The sequence below is a fragment of the Scylla paramamosain genome, chromosome 42 (assembly GCF_035594125.1).
Source record: "Scylla paramamosain isolate STU-SP2022 chromosome 42, ASM3559412v1, whole genome shotgun sequence".
In the NCBI taxonomy this organism is placed as follows: Eukaryota; Metazoa; Arthropoda; class Malacostraca; order Decapoda; family Portunidae; genus Scylla; species Scylla paramamosain.
Genome location: NC_087192.1, coordinates 7,172,501 through 7,191,482, shown reverse-complemented (window position 1 = coordinate 7,191,482; position 18,982 = coordinate 7,172,501). Strand labels below are relative to the sequence as shown.

At 40.6% G+C, this 18,982-nt stretch overlaps 1 protein-coding gene across 7 annotated transcripts in view; it reads right to left on the bottom strand.

The window, feature by feature from the left end:
• Nucleotides 1–18,982, bottom strand: part of LOC135093343 (uncharacterized) — a 162,007-nt gene that overhangs the window by 2,721 nt on the left and 140,304 nt on the right. Inside the window, exons 1-20 of one of the 7 annotated variants that reach the window (XM_063992550.1) lie at nucleotides 13,866–13,970; nucleotides 10,693–10,886; nucleotides 9,764–9,869; nucleotides 9,088–9,242; nucleotides 8,823–8,996; nucleotides 7,579–8,128; nucleotides 7,137–7,278; nucleotides 6,655–6,848; nucleotides 6,109–6,204; nucleotides 5,609–5,704; nucleotides 5,103–5,236; nucleotides 4,878–5,008; nucleotides 4,437–4,699; nucleotides 3,362–3,559; nucleotides 2,684–2,847; nucleotides 2,047–2,171; nucleotides 1,624–1,733; nucleotides 1,141–1,344; nucleotides 423–562; nucleotides 76–169 (exon numbers count right to left, since the gene is read on the bottom strand). In XM_063992550.1, the coding sequence (XP_063848620.1) occupies nucleotides 76–169; nucleotides 423–562; nucleotides 1,141–1,344; nucleotides 1,624–1,733; nucleotides 2,047–2,171; nucleotides 2,684–2,847; nucleotides 3,362–3,559; nucleotides 4,437–4,699; nucleotides 4,878–5,008; nucleotides 5,103–5,236; nucleotides 5,609–5,704; nucleotides 6,109–6,204; nucleotides 6,655–6,848; nucleotides 7,137–7,278; nucleotides 7,579–8,128; nucleotides 8,823–8,996; nucleotides 9,088–9,242; nucleotides 9,764–9,841 (3,048 nt within the window). In that variant the 5' untranslated portion in view covers nucleotides 9,842–9,869; nucleotides 10,693–10,886; nucleotides 13,866–13,970. Of the gene's footprint in view, nucleotides 1–75; nucleotides 170–422; nucleotides 563–1,140; nucleotides 1,345–1,623; nucleotides 1,734–2,046; nucleotides 2,172–2,683; nucleotides 2,848–3,361; nucleotides 3,560–4,436; nucleotides 4,700–4,877; nucleotides 5,009–5,102; nucleotides 5,237–5,608; nucleotides 5,705–6,108; nucleotides 6,205–6,654; nucleotides 6,849–7,136; nucleotides 7,279–7,578; nucleotides 8,129–8,822; nucleotides 8,997–9,087; nucleotides 9,243–9,763; nucleotides 9,870–10,409; nucleotides 10,540–10,562; nucleotides 10,591–10,692; nucleotides 10,887–13,865; nucleotides 13,971–18,982 lie in introns of those variants that run through there. The other 6 variants (XM_063992549.1, XM_063992551.1, XM_063992555.1 and 3 more) reach the window with 6 other exon arrangements.

Below are 18,982 nucleotides of genomic sequence, written 5' to 3'. Positions count from 1 at the left end.
CTGGAAAGCTCAAAGTAACTGTAGTCAAGGGAAACCTGGTTCTGGATTTGCCTCCCAACACCAGCCACCACTTACCTGAAGAGTATTTACATACATCTGTAAGATCTCTGAAAGTTCTAGGAGCTTCTCTGCTCTTAAGAAGAGAGATGGAGACACACAACGGCATATGCTGGAAATGAAGATTTACATGTTATCCTTGGGCAAATTAAAGAAAAAATGAGTATAACAGAAGCCACCTAAATTGAGAAAGGATTCCAGATTTTTCTTGCAGGTTTATGTATCTAGATTAATTAAATTAATTATTATTCTCTCTCTCTCTCTCTCTCTCTCTCTCTCTCTCTCTCTCTCTCTCTCTCTCTCTCTCTCTCTCTCTCTCTCTCTCTCTCTCTCTCTCTCTCTCTCTCTCTCTCTCTCTCTCTTACCTCATAAAAGAAAGTGTCCTTCTGGTGTCCATGAATCCTGTCTTGAGGCTCTTGTGCCAAGCTTCCAACAGACACACGTCCTGTCCTCCGGAATGTTGCCCAGCTGTCTGCACCAGCATCAACAAGTCACTTGAATTGCGCTGAAGAATACAGTAAATATTAATTAAATACTCAAAATTGTGGTGCATGTATATAAAAAAAATTAGATATATATGCAAGTTAGCCTGGCAAGTAGTTATGTTTGAGAGATGAATAAATCTGTAAAACAAGAAGTTGAATCCCACACAAGGTGGCCCAGACAAAGGACCACACACTTGTACATACATATTCACACCCTCTTAGCTCCACTGATCCCCACCCCCGCAATGGAAAAATAAAACTGCAGAAAGGAACAAGGAAAATTGTATGAGGTGAAGACGCATGACTGCTTACTTTAACTCTTGTGCCTAATTCTCAGAAGGGAACCCTGAAGGAATTTTGGTATTACTTGTGTTTTACCAGAAACCTGCAGTGGCTGTGTTATAGATCCAAGGAACTCTTATGAGATTTTGCAACATGTCTGGATTGCACATATGTATGTCCTGTGGGAGTAATTTGTCACTTTCCTAAACTTGTACACAAGAGAAAGACCTGGATTTACATTGCAAAAGATGAACTGATGCAGATACTTTAAGAAAGGAAAAGTATACCATATGCAAAGCAAAATGCATTTCCTCACCTGCAACAATCCTTTTTCTATCAGAACGAAGATCAAAGGCACAATTAGGCAAGTGGTAGGTTTTTCAGAGGACTGCTTATCAAGTTGCTGATCTAGAGATACGTTCTCCATGAGGTAGCTGTACAGGTAAGTCTGTCGCACCTCTACAGGCACATTTCCCCAAGCTGCCCTCAGCTCAAACTGCACCCACAACTTGATGGGGACCTGAGAGCAAAGTGGGGAAAAGCATGTGGATTTAGAAGATAACAAGGTTGAATTGTGAATTTGTGAATTGTTCAAAGTCATGCTAATCAAATTTGCACCACAAGATATGCACCACACCATGAAATTCTTGTATATCCGGGGAATCCAATTAGCAGCAACAAAAATTTCTATGCGGAGACATGATAGTCCTGCAATATTTAAGCATTCATGCTGTTTGTGTCAAAGTTCTAAGTATGAATAATTCCTACTATTCATATGAACATTAAACACACTACAAACCTTACAGTCCTGGCCCTTGAGGTCATCAGAGAAGCACAAGGAAGAGCACTCGGGGACACCGCTGCCCCTCAGATAATTGTAAAAATCAGCCACTGTTGCTTCTCTGCCCCCTGTAGAGACCAAGGTGGTGTAAAAGTAGGTAGGAATCTAAGAAAACATGACTGAATCTGGAAGAGCCAAGCAATTCTTCTAAAACTATTAACACAAAGCTAATTTAGGCTATGTGGCATACATCAGTAAAATGCAAATCTGTGCAGTGAAGATCATTCTCTCTCTCTCTCTCTCTCTCTCTCTCTCTCTCTCTCTCTCTCTCTCTGTATGTACATGCCTCATCTTGGCTTATCCACTTAAAGCACTTGTCAGCTTGGTATACAAATAGGTAAAATGGACACATGCTGTGATCTTAATCTCTATGTAACGTACCATTGTGATTCAGCAATAAAGGGAGTCTTGGAGCAAGGCAGAGGTAGAGGTGGAGGGGCTGGGCTGGGAGGGAGGCTGCTTTACCTTCACACATGAGATGCCATTCCAGCCAGCTGCTCAGGATGCTGGAGGAAGAAAAGTGAGCTGCTGATTGCCATTTTAAAGACGTTTGCCTTGTGATTACACTTTTTTCCCCATCAATGATTAAAAGGCCCATCACAAGACTGAAAATTCTATGTTAGCTAAATGTTTCATAATCTAGTTGGTATCGTTTGCATCTCAGCTGATTTGTTAATTATATTTTGATGAATGACAACAAACTCAACATACACAAAATATCTGCATCTCATTTCTCCAATAGACTCCCTTCTAAATCCACCTTGAGAAAGCACAGAGGATGGTTTACTGATGCCTCTTCCCTTATGCATAAAAAACTTTTCCTACATTTTTTAATTTGATCTTTGTTCTGCTTATCTTAAAGACATCTCTTGAATACCTTACCTCCACTAATCAATGCCTTTTAGCTCAATTTTATTTGGTCTTCCTTTCATTACAATATCTTATGATTCCAATTAATCATTTTTGTCTCATCTCAATATTTCTTTGTCCATGGAATGTCTCTTAGCCAAGGTCTTACCAGCAAGCATGGTGTAAATTCTCAGGAATATCTAAAGGGATGCAGTTGAGGTAGTGACCAGTAGGAGGGGATGGGTCTTGTGTGGGCTGGGTGGCCTCCACCACCGGGAGGAAGAGTCCTTCAATCTTGCTCAGTTCATACAGGATAATTCCATCAATCCTCAGCTGTAAATTTTCTTTAATGACTGGAGTGACACTTAACAGAATTGACTGGGAAGTAATGCAAAATGTTTTGATAATATATGACCATAGTAAGCCTCTTGATTCATATTTATGTACTGATCTGTAATCTGTAATACATGAGCTGAAATTTTCATTTTCTATTATTGCAGAAACAGCAGAAATATTTGGAAATGTTTCATGAAGACCCAAATGCATGAAAAATAGAAAGGAAGCATTTGGATAGGAAGAGGTGGAGGCTCTTCAGCTGCAGGCCATCCTCTGAGGCATACTCCCAGAAGAAGCAATGTGTGAGAGCTAGATAGATAAACAGAAAAAAACAGCCCACCAAACTTGTGGCACTAGCAGCAATGACTATCTCACAGACACGTTATTTTTGCCCAAGTTGGCAACATTAGTTTTTTAAGATTTTGCAATGCAATGTCAAGCAAGCATCAAGGAAGCATCTTAAGAATATATAGCTCATTTCTAAACTGTCTCATCAGTAAATTCCACAAACCTGTTCTTTTGTGATATCCAGGAGAGAGAGATGGCGATGAAGCAAGACAGAGAGGGAACGCTGTAAGGTCACACTTGAAGAGAGGAGAGAAAGGAGTTGTGAGAGCCATTCAGGCCTCAACTCTCTTTTACTATGACCTTCCTCTGTGTCTGGAGGGTGTAGCAACCTTTCTAATGTAATAAAGATATGCTCCACAATCTGTAAAAAGCACGTGTAATGAAATGTACCACAAATACAGAAATCAATGACAATAATTCACAAGTCAAAGCTTAACAGAGAATACCATATTCCTAGCACAGTGGAGATGATAGGCTGCTACAGGGAAATAGCAAACAGAGTCATAACAGAACAGTTGGGGGAAAAAAATTGGGATACTTGTGACTGAAGTTTGAATAAGAGATCTACGTCATGGTTATTTTAACATCAACCAGCATTCTATGATTTGATGGATAGAGGCGTCTCAGTACCCAGAACTAAAGCCAACAATTCTCTGTCTCTCACCTCGGCTGCCAACATTAATGCCAGCACGAGCAGGATGCCGAGGATTTCTCAATTACTTACAAAAGACCTAAGGTGCACAGGAAACTATTTGATTTATGGCAGGTGGAAACATCATGGAGACACAATAACACAACATTTCTGAGTCTCCAGACAAGACTACCCTATTACAGCTTTGAATGGTCCACACAAATGGTAAGGTCACAATTGTGTTCAGCTTTATGCTGCTCTAAGAAGTCTGGCCACACTGATCACCAGCTGGGGACTGTGCAAAACAGAGAAGGCTGAGTGGATCTCTAGCTCAGTATCTTCCTTGGCTGGAATAAACACTTAAGACAAGACAAGGAATCTGGGTAAGTACACCAACACTTACCCTCAAAGGAAACCATGCAGTATATAATTTATCTATCTACCAATTCAATATATAATTTATTTATCTACCAAGCTATGTGATGTCTCACTTCCTCTGGAAGCATCCCCCAAAACAGTGGCCATGGCAGAAGAGCCTCCACTGCTCCCTATCCAAATCATGCCAGACATGTTCTTTCATTAACTTCAACAAAGAATACTGTCATACCTGAAAGGCAAGGAGTTTCTCATCATACAACCGTGTATCCAAAATGATGTGGCTGGCACCCTTAAACCTGGCATCTGAGCTCTTCATCATCTCCTCTATCTTGCAGGATACTTTGGAAAGCAATGGCAGAATCTCAGAAATTGCCACATTGCTGTCACTTGCACAGCAATTGAAGTGTGCAATGACCAGATTTTCCAAAATCTGGGCCAACTCCACAATTGGTTCTTCTATCACTATATCTTCTTCCACATCCATAAACACTCCTGCAAATCAAGGAGGATGTATAAGAAAATATGACAATATGACACATTCTAACACTGCTTATACCTTAGGCAACAAAACAACTGCAACACTAGCATAATCTCAACGCAATAAATTCAAATGTGTATCTATGTTTATGTGTACTCTGGACTCTTTCTACCATCCTACAAGCATTCTCACCCTGGAGGAGATCTGATGCTTCTTTCTCACATGCCTCAGTGTAGTTCTTGAGCATCGTGGAGGTAATTTTCCCTCGGGCATGCAAGACCTCAATCAGCTTGGCTCGGGCATCCGGAACCTCTGGCAGGTGTCTAGAAAAAGGTTAAGGCAAAATTCAATGGCTGGTTTTGCTTCTGGATCAAGAAAGTTTTAAACCCTATATATAGATATTGAGGAAAAAGTTACCTTGGTGCTAGTAAGGCGGGGAGGAATGATGTCCTGAAGTAAGTTTCTCGAAATATTGAAGCTTCCAAGACAAAACTAGGAACTTTACCCGTCTCTGAGAAATATTTTGCTGCTGCCTCCACATCCTCAACTGCCTGCAGGAAGAAAAATATGTAGCAATGTCACTAGTTTGGCCTCAAATGTTATGCTAAAAATGTATGCTAATACATTCGTTCCTACCCAAGATGCACATTTTTTGGAAGAAGTATTCACACTTTAATAATTTTTCTCATGATATGCACAGCTTCTCTTTTAAGCAGGTTTCTCGCTGTAATGAAAATTCAGTTACGTATTCAAAGTTGAAAATGCACAAACTTTACTTCCATTTATGATGTTAGAAAATGCTTTTTACACTGATCCTCTGCATGGTGTTCCTTACTCTAACTGGCAGCTCTTCCTGCAGTTGTCTGCAGCTTCCCCTAGCACCTCACCAGAAAAAATGAAAACCAACAGTAATTACTACATACCTTTGTCTTGGAAGAGAATCTCTGTGTACTGTCCAGTGATGCTTCTTTCAGTTCCTGAAGTCTTGCTTTTGCCAAATAGGTATATGACTGAAAGATCTAAACAGAGATAAAACATTTTATCATCCATCCATTTCTAAAGTTGGTCAGTCAAGCAATATTTAACGAATAGGAACCATGAGAGCTTCATACTAACACTAGTAGTCAATGAAATTTTGTTTGTGGCAATATTATTAATAATCTATACCAGTCTACTACAGGACAAAACCCTTCCCATTAGTTATGAAGGATCAGCCAAATATCACACCCCCGCCACAACTTGTAGCATAATAGGAGCCATGATAAATTTTCTCTGCCCTACCAAGAATTTAAATCTGGGTCCTATCCTTTAACACTTTTCAAACCTCATCCTTCTTTCTGTCAACACTCACATTTAACTTTTGCCTTTCTGCACCCACTGTCAGACATTAATTTAAACTGAAGTAAGCAAAGTAACAACTCACCTCGTGGCAGCCCTTGGGAGTGAAGATGTGTGTTGTGAGATGAGCACGCAGGCAGTGTGCTGGCTCGTATGGGACCATGTCCGTCAAGAACCTCATCTGAAAACACCAGCCAATTATTACCATGAATTCATCTGCAAGTTAAACATGGTAAGCATAACATGAATCAATACGACAAAAGCAAACTAGTCTGATGAGATCAAGAAAAGGAAAAGATGACAACAGTCACAGCTGGCATGAATGATAAAAATAACTGAAACTTAAGACACAATCGACACCATGTTAATAATCTTTTCCTGTGCTATTTGAATACAAGAGTATTATAATTATAATTTAACTGTGAGTTACAGCTATATTTATTCAGAAAGTAGGAGTACAAACTTCCAAGAGCTAAACCTATATGAATTCTTAGCAATGATGAACAAAACAATTGAATTTCCTTAATGTGACATACTCTAGAGAACAAATTACCATAATGAAATAATCTATACACAATTAAATGTATACAACTGATAAAATAGTAAAATGCCTGGGGTTTGCAACACACACAAGGAAAATAAATCCTTGCTTCTGTGCTGTTGGACTGGTAGACTCGGAGGTGAAAAGCGATGAGAACCAGTGTGCATAGGAGGGAAAGACGTGCGGCCCTTCCTGTCCGGCGTGACGTGCAAACAAGAACCCCACCACCATTGGTTCCCTCTCCAGCTCCTCACAGCCTCGCCGAATGTTACGTTCTATCAGTTCTGAGATGGGAGGCAGAGGTATGAATGGAACGGACTCAGTAATCTAGTTGTTAGTGCTAAGTCATTAGGGAGCTTTAAGAGAAGATCAGACAGATTTATGGATGGGGATGATAGGTGGAAATAGGTAAGTATATTTCATACAGGGAATGCCACGTGTAGACCTGGTGGCTTCCTGCAGCTTCCCTTATTTATTATCTTCTCATGTTCTTATGTATTTAGACAAGGGTACTGGATGTAAAAAAATTTGATTATATTGATGGAATGTTTCATTAATATAAACTGACTAACCTTTGAGCTTTGTGGAAGTGGCACGGTGGCAGGTGAGAGCAGTGGCCACCAGGGTAAGGACACAGCCCCAGTTAACTTCCTCATTTGACAATACCAACTCCAAGATGTTAAAAGCTTCCTCATGACCCAGTCCCACCACCAGCTGTTGGGATGTGAAGGAGTTAGAGGAGCAAAGAAGGTTACTTTTACCAATGCATCGTTACAATGCTCATCTTCGTCTTTGAGCACTGTGCTTGTTTAGTAAGGCTCCAGTCCCTAGAACAGTGATGCAGTTTGTTAGTCATAGGTGTCACAGCCTCCTCAGAGAGCAATTTGAGTGTTCATGGTGATGCCACAGTTGTGTACAAAGTAGTTAAAAATGGCAAGTACTGCAATCAATATTATACCTAGCATTACTGAACAAGGCTCACACACACACACACACACACACACACACACTAACCTTTTGTAAAAAGGCAACAAGAGTGGGGTTGGCCTTGGCAGAGCACCATGCCTCTTGTGTCTTCAGTGCCTTAGTCAGCTTAATGTTAGGCCGGTGAGTCAATATTTGGGCAAGCTGGGCTGAAAAGTATCCTTCTAAAGCTTCTTGGGGTACTTTTGGATTTTCTACAACTAGCTGGTACATGTTTATGTCCTTTGCAGGCTGGGTACTGTTGGCACCTGAAGAGTCTTTTTCATCATTCTTTGGTGTCATCTGCCTTTGATGTGGATCCTCTGATTGCTTCTCAAGTGACACTTTACCTTTCTGTTCTGAACTGTCAAGTACAACATCCAGCACGCCTTCTGTCACAGACTTTAGCACCTCACCAGCAAATTTAGCAAGTGGTTGCCACTCTTGACTGTTGCTGCCACTTGCACTATACATCAAGCCAACCAGCAAGGCTAGTACATCACCTGCTGCCTGACTGCTGCTCTGTCCACTTGGATGAAGCAACAGATCTAACAGCCCATTCACCAAAAATGAGCTCCTGCCATGATGCTTTTTATAAATCCTGCAAACCATGAAGTTAGATTAGAGACACTTCAAAGCATTCTTAAATTATGAGCAAAAAAGGAAATAATGACACTGTTTCAGGAACCATTTAGCAATCTTTTCTTCATTGCATATGATATTCTGCAAAACCTTAATGATTTTGAACAACAACAAAATTAATTGTCAGGATGATCCAGGTATATGGCAGTTACATGTATATCAACTGTGCTTCAAAAATCACAAAGTTAATCATCTGTTATGTAATACATCATTCATCTTCCTCTTTTTTATATACAAAAAAAATCTATATTATATAAGAATCCCTTACTCAGAATGTTCAGGACTGGAAATGTTCCAGATTTTTAAATACATTCACAACTCTACCAATAACAGTGCTGTTTTGATAAAAAAAAAAAAAAATGTAAAAAAAAAAAATTGATGAAATAAAAATTTGTAAATCAAAAATATAAGTAGAAATTAAACTAAAATGCATGAATAAACATTCAAAAAAATTACTGAATGATATTACACAATAACATTTAATAAAAAAAATACAAATTACTATACTACATTTTGTATTGTCTTAGTATAATGATGCAAACAAATGACATTAGCTAACAATTAAAAACTTCCAATTTATGAAGTTTTGGAATTTTAAATCCGGACAAAGAATTCTCAGTCATACTGAGAGCACCCAGACAGCCCTGGCCTACCTCTTGATGACCTGTTCCAGTGAGATGATCCTGGCATGGCTCATCCTCCAAATGGCTGGCAGGGGAAGACTGAAGAAGGAAGGCTCATGCAAGAGGTGCTCCTCCAGCTCTGTCCCTGCCAGTATCTTTCTCTCTACCAGGTACTCCATGATGTCAGCAAGTTCTTCATGTTCACTGAAAAAAATACTCATTAGTACTTCACCTATAAAAATTGTTATCATGTTATCATGTATGAGTGATGAATAATCCAAGACACTTCATATACCTGAGGCAGTTGTGTCCTTCTGAAGCCTTCTGCATCACAGACCTGAGGTGGCTGAGCAGCAAGTCCTTGGCTACTGTAGATGGAGAAACACCCAGGGATTCAGCTTTAGTTTCAATTTTTTCCACAATAGTGTCCTTTGTGATCTTGTCATTACTCTGAAAGTGGAGGAAAGGTTTTGTATTAAAATGTAAAGAAATTTTTGCAATACAGTCGGGTTGTTGCTAATCCAGGTGTCTGGTTCCACTACTGGCTCGTGTTAGATGCGATTCACATTCGAGTTTTAAAGAACGTGATTCACATTAGAATATGGTGCTTTGGTGGCGACCTGACTGTATTAGGTAAGTAATCCAACTGATATTATTCAATTAGGATTGCAATAGTATATCAGGCTTTCTAAAACAAAATTCTGAGGACAATTTCATGTATATGTAAAGTACTTTTGCAAATGTAAAACCAGACGTTTGCATAAAATCTGGCTTAAATGGAAATCTGAAAGCAAAATCACACAACTTCAATAGCACGCACAGCTGTTTGTGGATGTGACTGGAAGCCAGTTCTGATAATGCTCCTTCCCAATTACATACTAACTGACTTCCACTTTTCAATGACATCGAGTGACAATATTCAAAATGATATACCATATATAATCTCCACTTCTTATGCAAAGAATCTTTACCTCCTGTATCAAAGCCGGGAAACAAGCAATGCGTGACATCACCCTCGCCAGGGCTGCCTTCACCTCAGTGTGGTCCATCGTGTTACCAGCCTCCCATCACCAGTTTCTGAATGGATAAATGATGAAAAACAATCATGCCCCCAACTGTAAGATGTAATCATTCTCATATAATGTAATAAATCTCATTAGAATGAGGAAGGAGTATATTAAAGTTGGATAGAGGCTACAATAATCACAGTATATAAAGGAAATGAAATCAAAGTGAACAGTATTTATCTGAATAAAGAGTTGACCTACAAGCAATGGACCTGATGCACCTCACTTGACTCTATATTAAATATAAATTTACCAATGAACTTTTAGAAAACTCACTCTGCTAAAAATACACTGACTTCTTAATAAACTACATCCACCTAATTTCCAGATGACACTTCTTCCTAAAATGTTTGTTAATCTAGTGACAGATTTACAAGAAAATTCAATGATTTTCCTTATAGGGCAAGTTTCTCTCATCAACAGGCTTTTCCTCAGGTGAATATTGCCTCCACACACCATGACTGAGGTGAACCAGTGTTTATAACTGGCCATAACCACTTTGTGCCTGCTTACTTCTTAACAGACTTCAAACACAATACTCTCTTCATACCTACTCGCTTCGTCTCACACAACTGCTCAGGTGTAGCAGATGAAATAACATCACACAATCCATGGCTGACGTGAAATAGTGTTTTACCTGCCTGGCTATGATTGCTTAGCTCTCAACACTCAAACTGAAAAAAAAAAAAGACTCTCTTCATACCTACATCCTGTACAACTGGTCTGGTGTGGCAGATAGAGTGACGCCTTCACACACCATGACTGTGGTGACGTAGTGTTTGTCTGGCCAAGACAATTTTGTGCCTGCTGAAATCACAATACGCTACTCATACCTGCTTACGCTGTCTCTAAGATCAACTGCTCAGGTGTGGCTTGTAGAGTGACACTTTCCCACAATCATGCCTGGAGGGAAGTGGAGTTCCTCGGCTGGCCTGGCCCAACGGTGCCTTGTTTACATTTGGCGGCAGCTGTTACGCCAAATCCTCGAGCTGCGAGTTGACCTTCTGCGCATGCGTGTCCCAGTGCGCTAGTTATTTAACACGTAGAACATGCGAAACATTATTATTATTATTATTATTATTATTATTATTATTATTATCATTGTTGTTGTTGTTGTTGACGCGCTGTCCCTGGCTGCGGCCCAGGCAGCTAGAGACAACACGTCGACACTAAGTGTCTACCATTGTCTTTATATATTTCTTTATATATCTTGCTTCCATTATAAAATTATCTTTTACTGTCATTTTCTTTCGGCTTTTGGATGTGTTTTGCCATGCTAAGAATATTTTTTCAATGCTAATCTATACGGATGGCTCCAGGAAGACACCACCAGCACATGCGACACACATACCGTAATCCTCCAAGACGCCTGTCATACTTTTTAGCCCAAATGAAAATGACGCATGGCTCATAAATTTAGGGGAGCAAGATACATTAATCATCCTATTATGATTAGCGGTCAGAGTGGCGCCCTCAAATTAATCTGGACCACTTAAATCTTCCAACCTGCCTGTAATAATTCCAGACAGACACAACGGTCTGACATTGTAAGGATTTATACCGCTACTGAAGTGACAGTTTGGGAAACATAAATCTGAGAAAAGGAAAGCAAACCAAAAGCAGGACGACTCTTCTGTCAGTCGTCGCAGCTCCTGACAAGGCTTGGCTCATAACTGCGAATGCTATGAAAGGAGCTGACAAAGGAATCCTCCCTAAAAACTACTATTAACCTTAAATACATTCTTTAATGTATTACGGAAAACTGTCAAGGGCAAAATAAAAAGATAAATATACAAAATTCGCTCAAAATACCGTTTTCAAAACGTACTATACATAAGTAAATGACAGAAGAACGAAGAGAAGATAATTTGGTTTCTGAGATATTTTTGATACAGTAAAAGTTGTAGGCGGGAGAAATACAAAAACCTGAAGAGTTTCAAAGTCTGCCAGTAAAAGGGATGGAAGAGTGAAGACCCTTGTTACTCTATCACTAAAAAGGCGGGAAAAAAAAAAAAAAACTTTGCAAACCCCAATAAATTTTACCACAAGAGCCTGTTGAAAGTAACTGGGATAAGACGTCGAAGTGTTTGAAAGTAGACCCCTATGTGTTGCCCCCTCTACTTCCACTACGGCTTTGATTAAGAGGAGAGCCGTCCGGTGGCGTGGGCCTTCAAGAGGAGCTGTACCACTAGCAACACGTGCACCAATGCCAATAGGATCTGGGAGAGGCAACCAACGAGCCACACAAAGGCGAGGACACCGGCAATCCCTAGCGTTAAAAAAAGAAAAATAGACAGTATGACTCCACATATTCCCTGCCTTTGCAACTATTCCCCAATGACACCGGGAATACTAACGGCAAATATAACACATGGAAAATTAACTGGAAAAAAGAGAAAAAAAAAACTAATATACGTCATGGCTAGGAAAGGTCAAATATCTCTAGCTGAAGATGAAAGCGTTCCTTTATTACGCCATTCTATCCGAGACTTTATTCTAGAATTCCCCTCTCCTCCCTCCTCCAGGCACACACACGCGCACACACACACGTGCTGCCTTGCCTTGAGGAGGGCTGCTACTTCGATGGAGAGGAGTCACATCAAACAAGCCTTGTCACTTTTGATCCCTGCGAGGGCCTGTTTAGTGCTGACCGATCGAAGGCTCCTGAGATCCAAACGAATCCAAAGGGTTCAAAACTAACAAGGCAGTACATGCACTTCTCCCTGTACGCGACCATGTACCACTACTCTGATTAGATTCCAGCTAACAAGTACCATCTCTATTGGTAGTACACAGTAGTGGCCTTTCGCTAGTCATTTAAAGTCTTCCATTAAAACACTCCCATGACCATTGTTTTTCCTTCAGGGTAGGCTTCCTTAAAATACCCCATTAGACAGCGTATTATGGCCGGCCTGCCCGTATTGTGGCAGTACATTGATTCTTTAGCCCTGAGCAACGACCGACAAAAGCTGCAAGACGCCATTAAGGAGACAATAAGGATGCGGGGGAGGGCTTTGTGTGGCCACGAACCCTCGGTACATGAGAGGCTATTCTGTGAGGGAAAAAATCGGCTATCAATATAAAGACAAAACTGAGAATATATACCCACTGATCAGACTTGCACATTTTCACGTTTCAGTGAAGTGTACAAAATATAATTTCTCTTATTGTGAAAATACACCAACTAACTAAAAACATGTACACTGTAATTTCCTAAGGGTGTCGCCTGCAGGTAAGAAGAGTGTAAGTCCAGGAATCTGTTTCATTATGGCCACGAAGGGAAGACGGAAACTTACGAAGACGAGACACACACACACACACACACACACACACACACTACATTCTACGACTTAAACACATAACCGAGGAAGCTCAAACATTTAGCCAAAAAAAAAAAAAAAACGTATATAATTTAGAGCATTCAAAAACCACCCAGGCGTCAGTTCGATCTTAAAGTGAGGCCTCACGTCCACCACTTCATTAGACCGACTATTCATCCACAGCCAACAAAGGTTACTGATCTCAGGTTGAAAGGAGGTCACGAGGTTAACCAGAAATATTGCAGTGAAGATGAAACTTAAAACTCGATTAAATCCGGTAAGATCCTTATTCATCACGCGTAAAGAGAGAGAGAGAGAGAGAGAGAGAGAGAGAGAGAGAGAGAGAGAGAGAGAGAGAAGGGGGGGGGAGACAGGTATATTTAATAAGGGACACGTGCTAATTAAGCCAAACGGGAAGGAAATTGTTCATCATCATCATCATCATCATCAACCTAACGCTGCATTCACCTTGGTTCACAATGTGTGTATGTATCTTCCTCTCATTTTCAAAATTTACACTCACTTTGAATAACAACCACGGGGGAAAGTATACGTAAAAGAGAAAATAACAATCAAAACTTTCTAAAAATCATTTACCACCATAACAACCACCATCACCACCACGATTCCTAAATGCTTCAACCGCAAATACCATCATCATCACCACCACAGTCCCACACATTCACCATCGCTATCACCATCACCACCATCAGTGTAGACAACACCGCCACGTCCACACAGAATGCCGGGGCCAGCACACAGAGAGGCACAAACACGAGGGTCACAATGAGCTCAGTCGTTTGCCTCTGAAACACAAAACCGTCGTTCATCAGATGGAAGAACGAGGCAATGAAAGAGCAAACTGGTGTATCTCTCTCAGTATCAACAGTTTGCGAAGAAATGTCTCTTTTTTATGCCTCATTAATCATGCAGGCCAACAAACATGCAAACAAACACGCGGCACAGTCCCAGTGGTCGCCTGCATGGCCGACAAGGGTTCATCGAGTCTCTGTGTTCATTGCCTCTGGTTCTGGACGAGTTTCGAAGCACTTTGTGAAGCCTGCGGGATTAATTTATTTGTTTGTTAGTGATCCAGCCTTCCCGTTTGTTACTATCGGTGAAAATACGTGAGTTTATTTTGAGTATAACTTCTGGTTTGTTTTTCTGAAATTAAACTGACATATTTTCACTTACACAAAAAAAAAAAAAAAATCACATACACAAATGGAAGTTGCAACACACACACACACGGTACACTCGGAACGATCACAAACGGCTATGCAAATATTCTGTTGGTACGACATTTTAGGATATTAAGAGCAATAAAAATGACACTTTGCTATTGCTATATATTGTAGACCCTGCCGGTTGTCCTGACGTAGCGCCCCACCTGTTAGAGACAAAACACAGCGTGGCATGAGGTGAGGTGCACGAGAGTAGAGCTAGACGGAAAAAAAATAAAATAAATAAATAAAATAATGGTAATAAAACAAAAGTAAAAAAAAATAAAATAAAATAAATATAGATAAATAAATAAATAAATAAACAAAATAAAATAAATAAATACATGAAAATAAACAAAACAACACATAATATCTGAAGACAACAAAGGAACAGAGAGCAATACGAGAATAGAGTACGATAAAATAAACAAATAAATAAATAAATAAATAAATAAAACAAATACACAGAAAATATACAAAAAAAATCCAAAAAAACAACAAAAGGAAAGAAGCGCAATGCAAATACAAGGTTCCGAGGATACAGACACAAGCACCATCACCACCATCACACAACCGCACCATCATAATATCGAAGGCTCGCATTACGCACAGCTCCAGCGGTGATGAAATGCGACTATCTGACTGGAGACCATCAAGGGAGGAGGCGCCGCATGCCCGACACAATGTCCACACAATGCACGCACACACCAGAGAGAGAGAGAGAGAGAGAGAGAGAGAGAGAGAGAGAGAGAGAGAGAGCGCTTTCCACTTAGTGTCGTGTTGCCAGTACTGAAGACACACACACACACACACACACACACACACACACACACACACACACACACACAGAATAGAAAGGAAAGACAGTTAAACGAAATCCGGCCCCCTTAAAAATAAAATGCAAAATGAATTACAGTACTAAGAGCAAAACACTTAGGGAAGGCTAGCAGAGAGAGAGAGAGAGAGAGAGAGAGAGAGAGAGAGAGAGAGAGAGAGAGAGAGAGAGAGAGAGAGAGAGAGAGAGAAGCAGCGGTGAGAGGAAGTCGCTTGAACAACAACATCGAGGAGCACGCGAACAAACAATATTATCACGCCAATTAAGAGCATCGCAGGGACAAGGGTACGTATTAATCCTTCGCCCGGGCAAATGGAATGCCTTCACCTGCGTGGGGGCAATTTGCTTCACCTGCCAATTAATCCAATCCTGCAGGGCCATCGCTTACCTGTAACTCAATAATCGGTCTCACCTGTGCGCTTTTTTTTTTTGTTTTCATTTTTTAATCACTAGCTCAGTGCAATGTTGACATTATCCATCTTTTTAAAACCAGGGAAATTATATACAAGACTGTAATTTCCTTGAGCGTTACTTCAATGGGAAAGATTTGATGGAAATGATAGTTAAACGTGCGTACTTTCGAAACCCATAAAGGAATGAGTAATGTGCAAGTTGGATTGGGTCATTATGGGTGACCGTGGGCGACAGAGGAGCGGATGTACGCAGTTCCGATTGAATTATACTTGAACTTAATTGAGGCAACGCATTATGGGGAGGCAACAGGACGCTAAACTGGGGATCTGTCGATGGCTTATTTCATTCTGTCTGTGTCCTTCCATTCCTCTTGTCCACAGATATCCTCTCTCTCTCTCTCTCTCTCTCTCTCTCTCTCTCTCTCTCTCTCTCTCTCTCTCTCTCTCTCTCTCTATAACCTCTTCCATTTCCCTCATTTTCTTTCCTCTCTCCCACACAGAAACCCTACCCTTCCTCTTTCCTTTCCCTTATACGACTCTACTCATCATCCACTCATCTCCCCTTATTCGACTGCGTCCCCACATTTCCCTCATCATTTTTTCTTTACTTCTTTAGTCCTCTGCCTCTATTTTGTTCCTCTCTCCTTTTACCTTGCATGTCCTGGCCTCTTTTCTCTAATTCTCCATTTTCTTGTACCTCCTTCCTTTCTTCTTTTCGCTCTCCTCCTCCTGCTCCTCTTATTCTTCATCTTCTTTCCCCTCCTCCTCCTCCTCCTTCTCGTCCTCCTACTCTTTCTTCATAATTTCTTCCTTTACGCCGTCACCAGAGGGTCCCAGGGGCGGCCTTTTGTGGTGCGCGGAAGTGTGTGTTTAAGCTAAGCTCCCAGCGGGGTTCAGGGTCGGAGGGGAAACTGAGAGAGCCTAAAGCCCTCGCTACCCCCCAGCCAGCCCAACCACTATCACCCATGACCGAAATCGTGCATTAAGAACCTCACTATCCTACACCATCCCCCACTCCACCACCTCCCTACCACCACCAGCTATGCTATTACTACCACCACTACGAGCAACGGCGCCTACGTAAGTTCCATCACTGTCACCATAGCCACAATGAGTCGTTTATCCCCACCACAACACTCACCATCAACCACGTCAATCCTCACTATCCATCATCCCCCGAATCATCTATACCCTCACTTCCTCCACAGCTAGCCGCCATATTACCCCAGTAACCTACATGCATGTTCACACACACACACACACACACACACACACACACACACACACACACACACACACACACACACACACACAACGTACATATACAGAGGCCGCAATCAAACGTGCAACGAGACTCAACGAGCATCACTACACACACACACACACACACACACACACACACACACACACACACACACACACACACACATATGCAGAAAAAAAAAAAGAGGGAGAGAAAAAAAAAAGAAGGTTCACTATTGCCTTTAGTGGAGTAAATATTGTGTGACTCTCGGACACCAAAGAGACGAAGGAAAAATATGCCTGAAAACTTTCCCGGAGTTTCATTTTTCTTTCACTTCTTTCCGTTCTTTTTTTTTTTTCTTCGCATTTTTTTTTTTTTTTTTTTTTTACCGCGGGAGTTTGCGTCTGCAGGTTCTTTGGTGCTTTTCATAGAGAAGGAGAGAAAAAGAAAATCAAGTCTTATTAAAATTGAAAAAAAAAAAAAAGCCTTCATTTAGAGTAAACTTTTTTTCTTTAACTTATCTTGAAATCATAAGTCTTGGTTAAGAAGAAAAAAAAAGTAGTTAAAGTAAAAGGGGAAACTCGGGTAAAACAGAAATGTTCACGATCTAATTGAGAGATAAATTACACAAAAGCTACACGGTAGGCGCATCACGGCACAGCGGCCCATCCACTTCCTCGCCCATCCTTCGCATAAAAACGAGAAAAAAAAAAAGAAAAAAAGAAAAAATGAACCATCCACTACTTCGCTCATGCCTCACATCAAGGAAAAGAAAGAGAATACCATATCGACCACGGAACCATCCAAGTCCTCACCATTTCCCACATAAGAACGAGAAAAGAAATCACACAGAAACAGTAAGCCATCACTTCCTCGTCCAATCCTCTCATAAAAAGAAAAAGTCACTTAACCACCCACTTCCTCAACCATCCCTCGCATGAAATATAAAGAAAAATCCCGTGCGACATCCAACCATCCACTCCCTTGTCCATTCCTCGTATAGAAACACAGAAAAACACTGAATAAACACACTTCCCTCGCTCTCAAAAACTCACTCCCACTCACTCACGGGGGAGATCAAACACAACCACACCGGCAGCTTTTAAATCGGCAATCAGGTGCGCCTTATACGAAGGAAATCCATTAATTCTGCTTAATGCGAGGCTCAGTGGAGTAGGGCGGTGGCCACGCTGTGAATCTGTGCTCTCTTTGTCTCCGTAATGAAAGGTGACACAGGAAAGACTTTGATAGAATGGTTTGTGGTATTGATACAGTACTTGCGATGCGATATGTCAGTGAATTTAGATATGCTGGAATTAATCACGGATTGCAGAGATTTAAAGTAGCAATATCAGTCTCTCTCTCTCTCTCTCTCTCTCTCTCTCTCTCTCTCTCTCTCTCTCTCTCTCTCTCTCTCTCTCTCTCTCTCTCTCTCTCTCTCTCGGATCAGCAAGCCAATTTTACGATGCTGTTCATAATTGTTTTTATTGCATATTATTTTGCCAACGCTATATTTGATTTTTTTTTCTTTTTTTACATTTAATTTAAGTTCATTAACAGCGTGCGCCTCCTCCCCCTGTGGGAATTGATAATATAATAAAAAAAGTAATAATATACAATAGTCTCTGCAGTGTTTCTGTGTAAAAATATGTGCACGCAAAAAAAATGCATGTTTTCGTCCCCCTTATTTATTTATTTATTTATTTATTTATTTATTTTCATTTATTTTATTTTTTTTAATGTAGCGGATTATCAAGTGTGACTGTCAATTGTTCCACTCAAACACGCGGTAGTGTTCCTTTTTATATTTCGTATGAATATATTATACTGCTTTGTTCCATTTTTCCCACACACTTTTTGCTTATTCATTTATTAATTTATTTAATTTTGCTTGATTTATCTTCCTCATTTTCCTGCTCACTCATATTTACTCCTTTGTTCTCTCTCTCTCTCTCTCTCTCTCTCTCTCTCTCTCTCTCTCTCTCTCTCTCTCTCTCTCTCTCTCTCTCTCTCTCTCTGTGTGTGTGTGTGTGTGTGTGTGTGTGTGTGTGTGTGTGTGTGTGTGTGTGTGTGTACCGCTGCATGCACT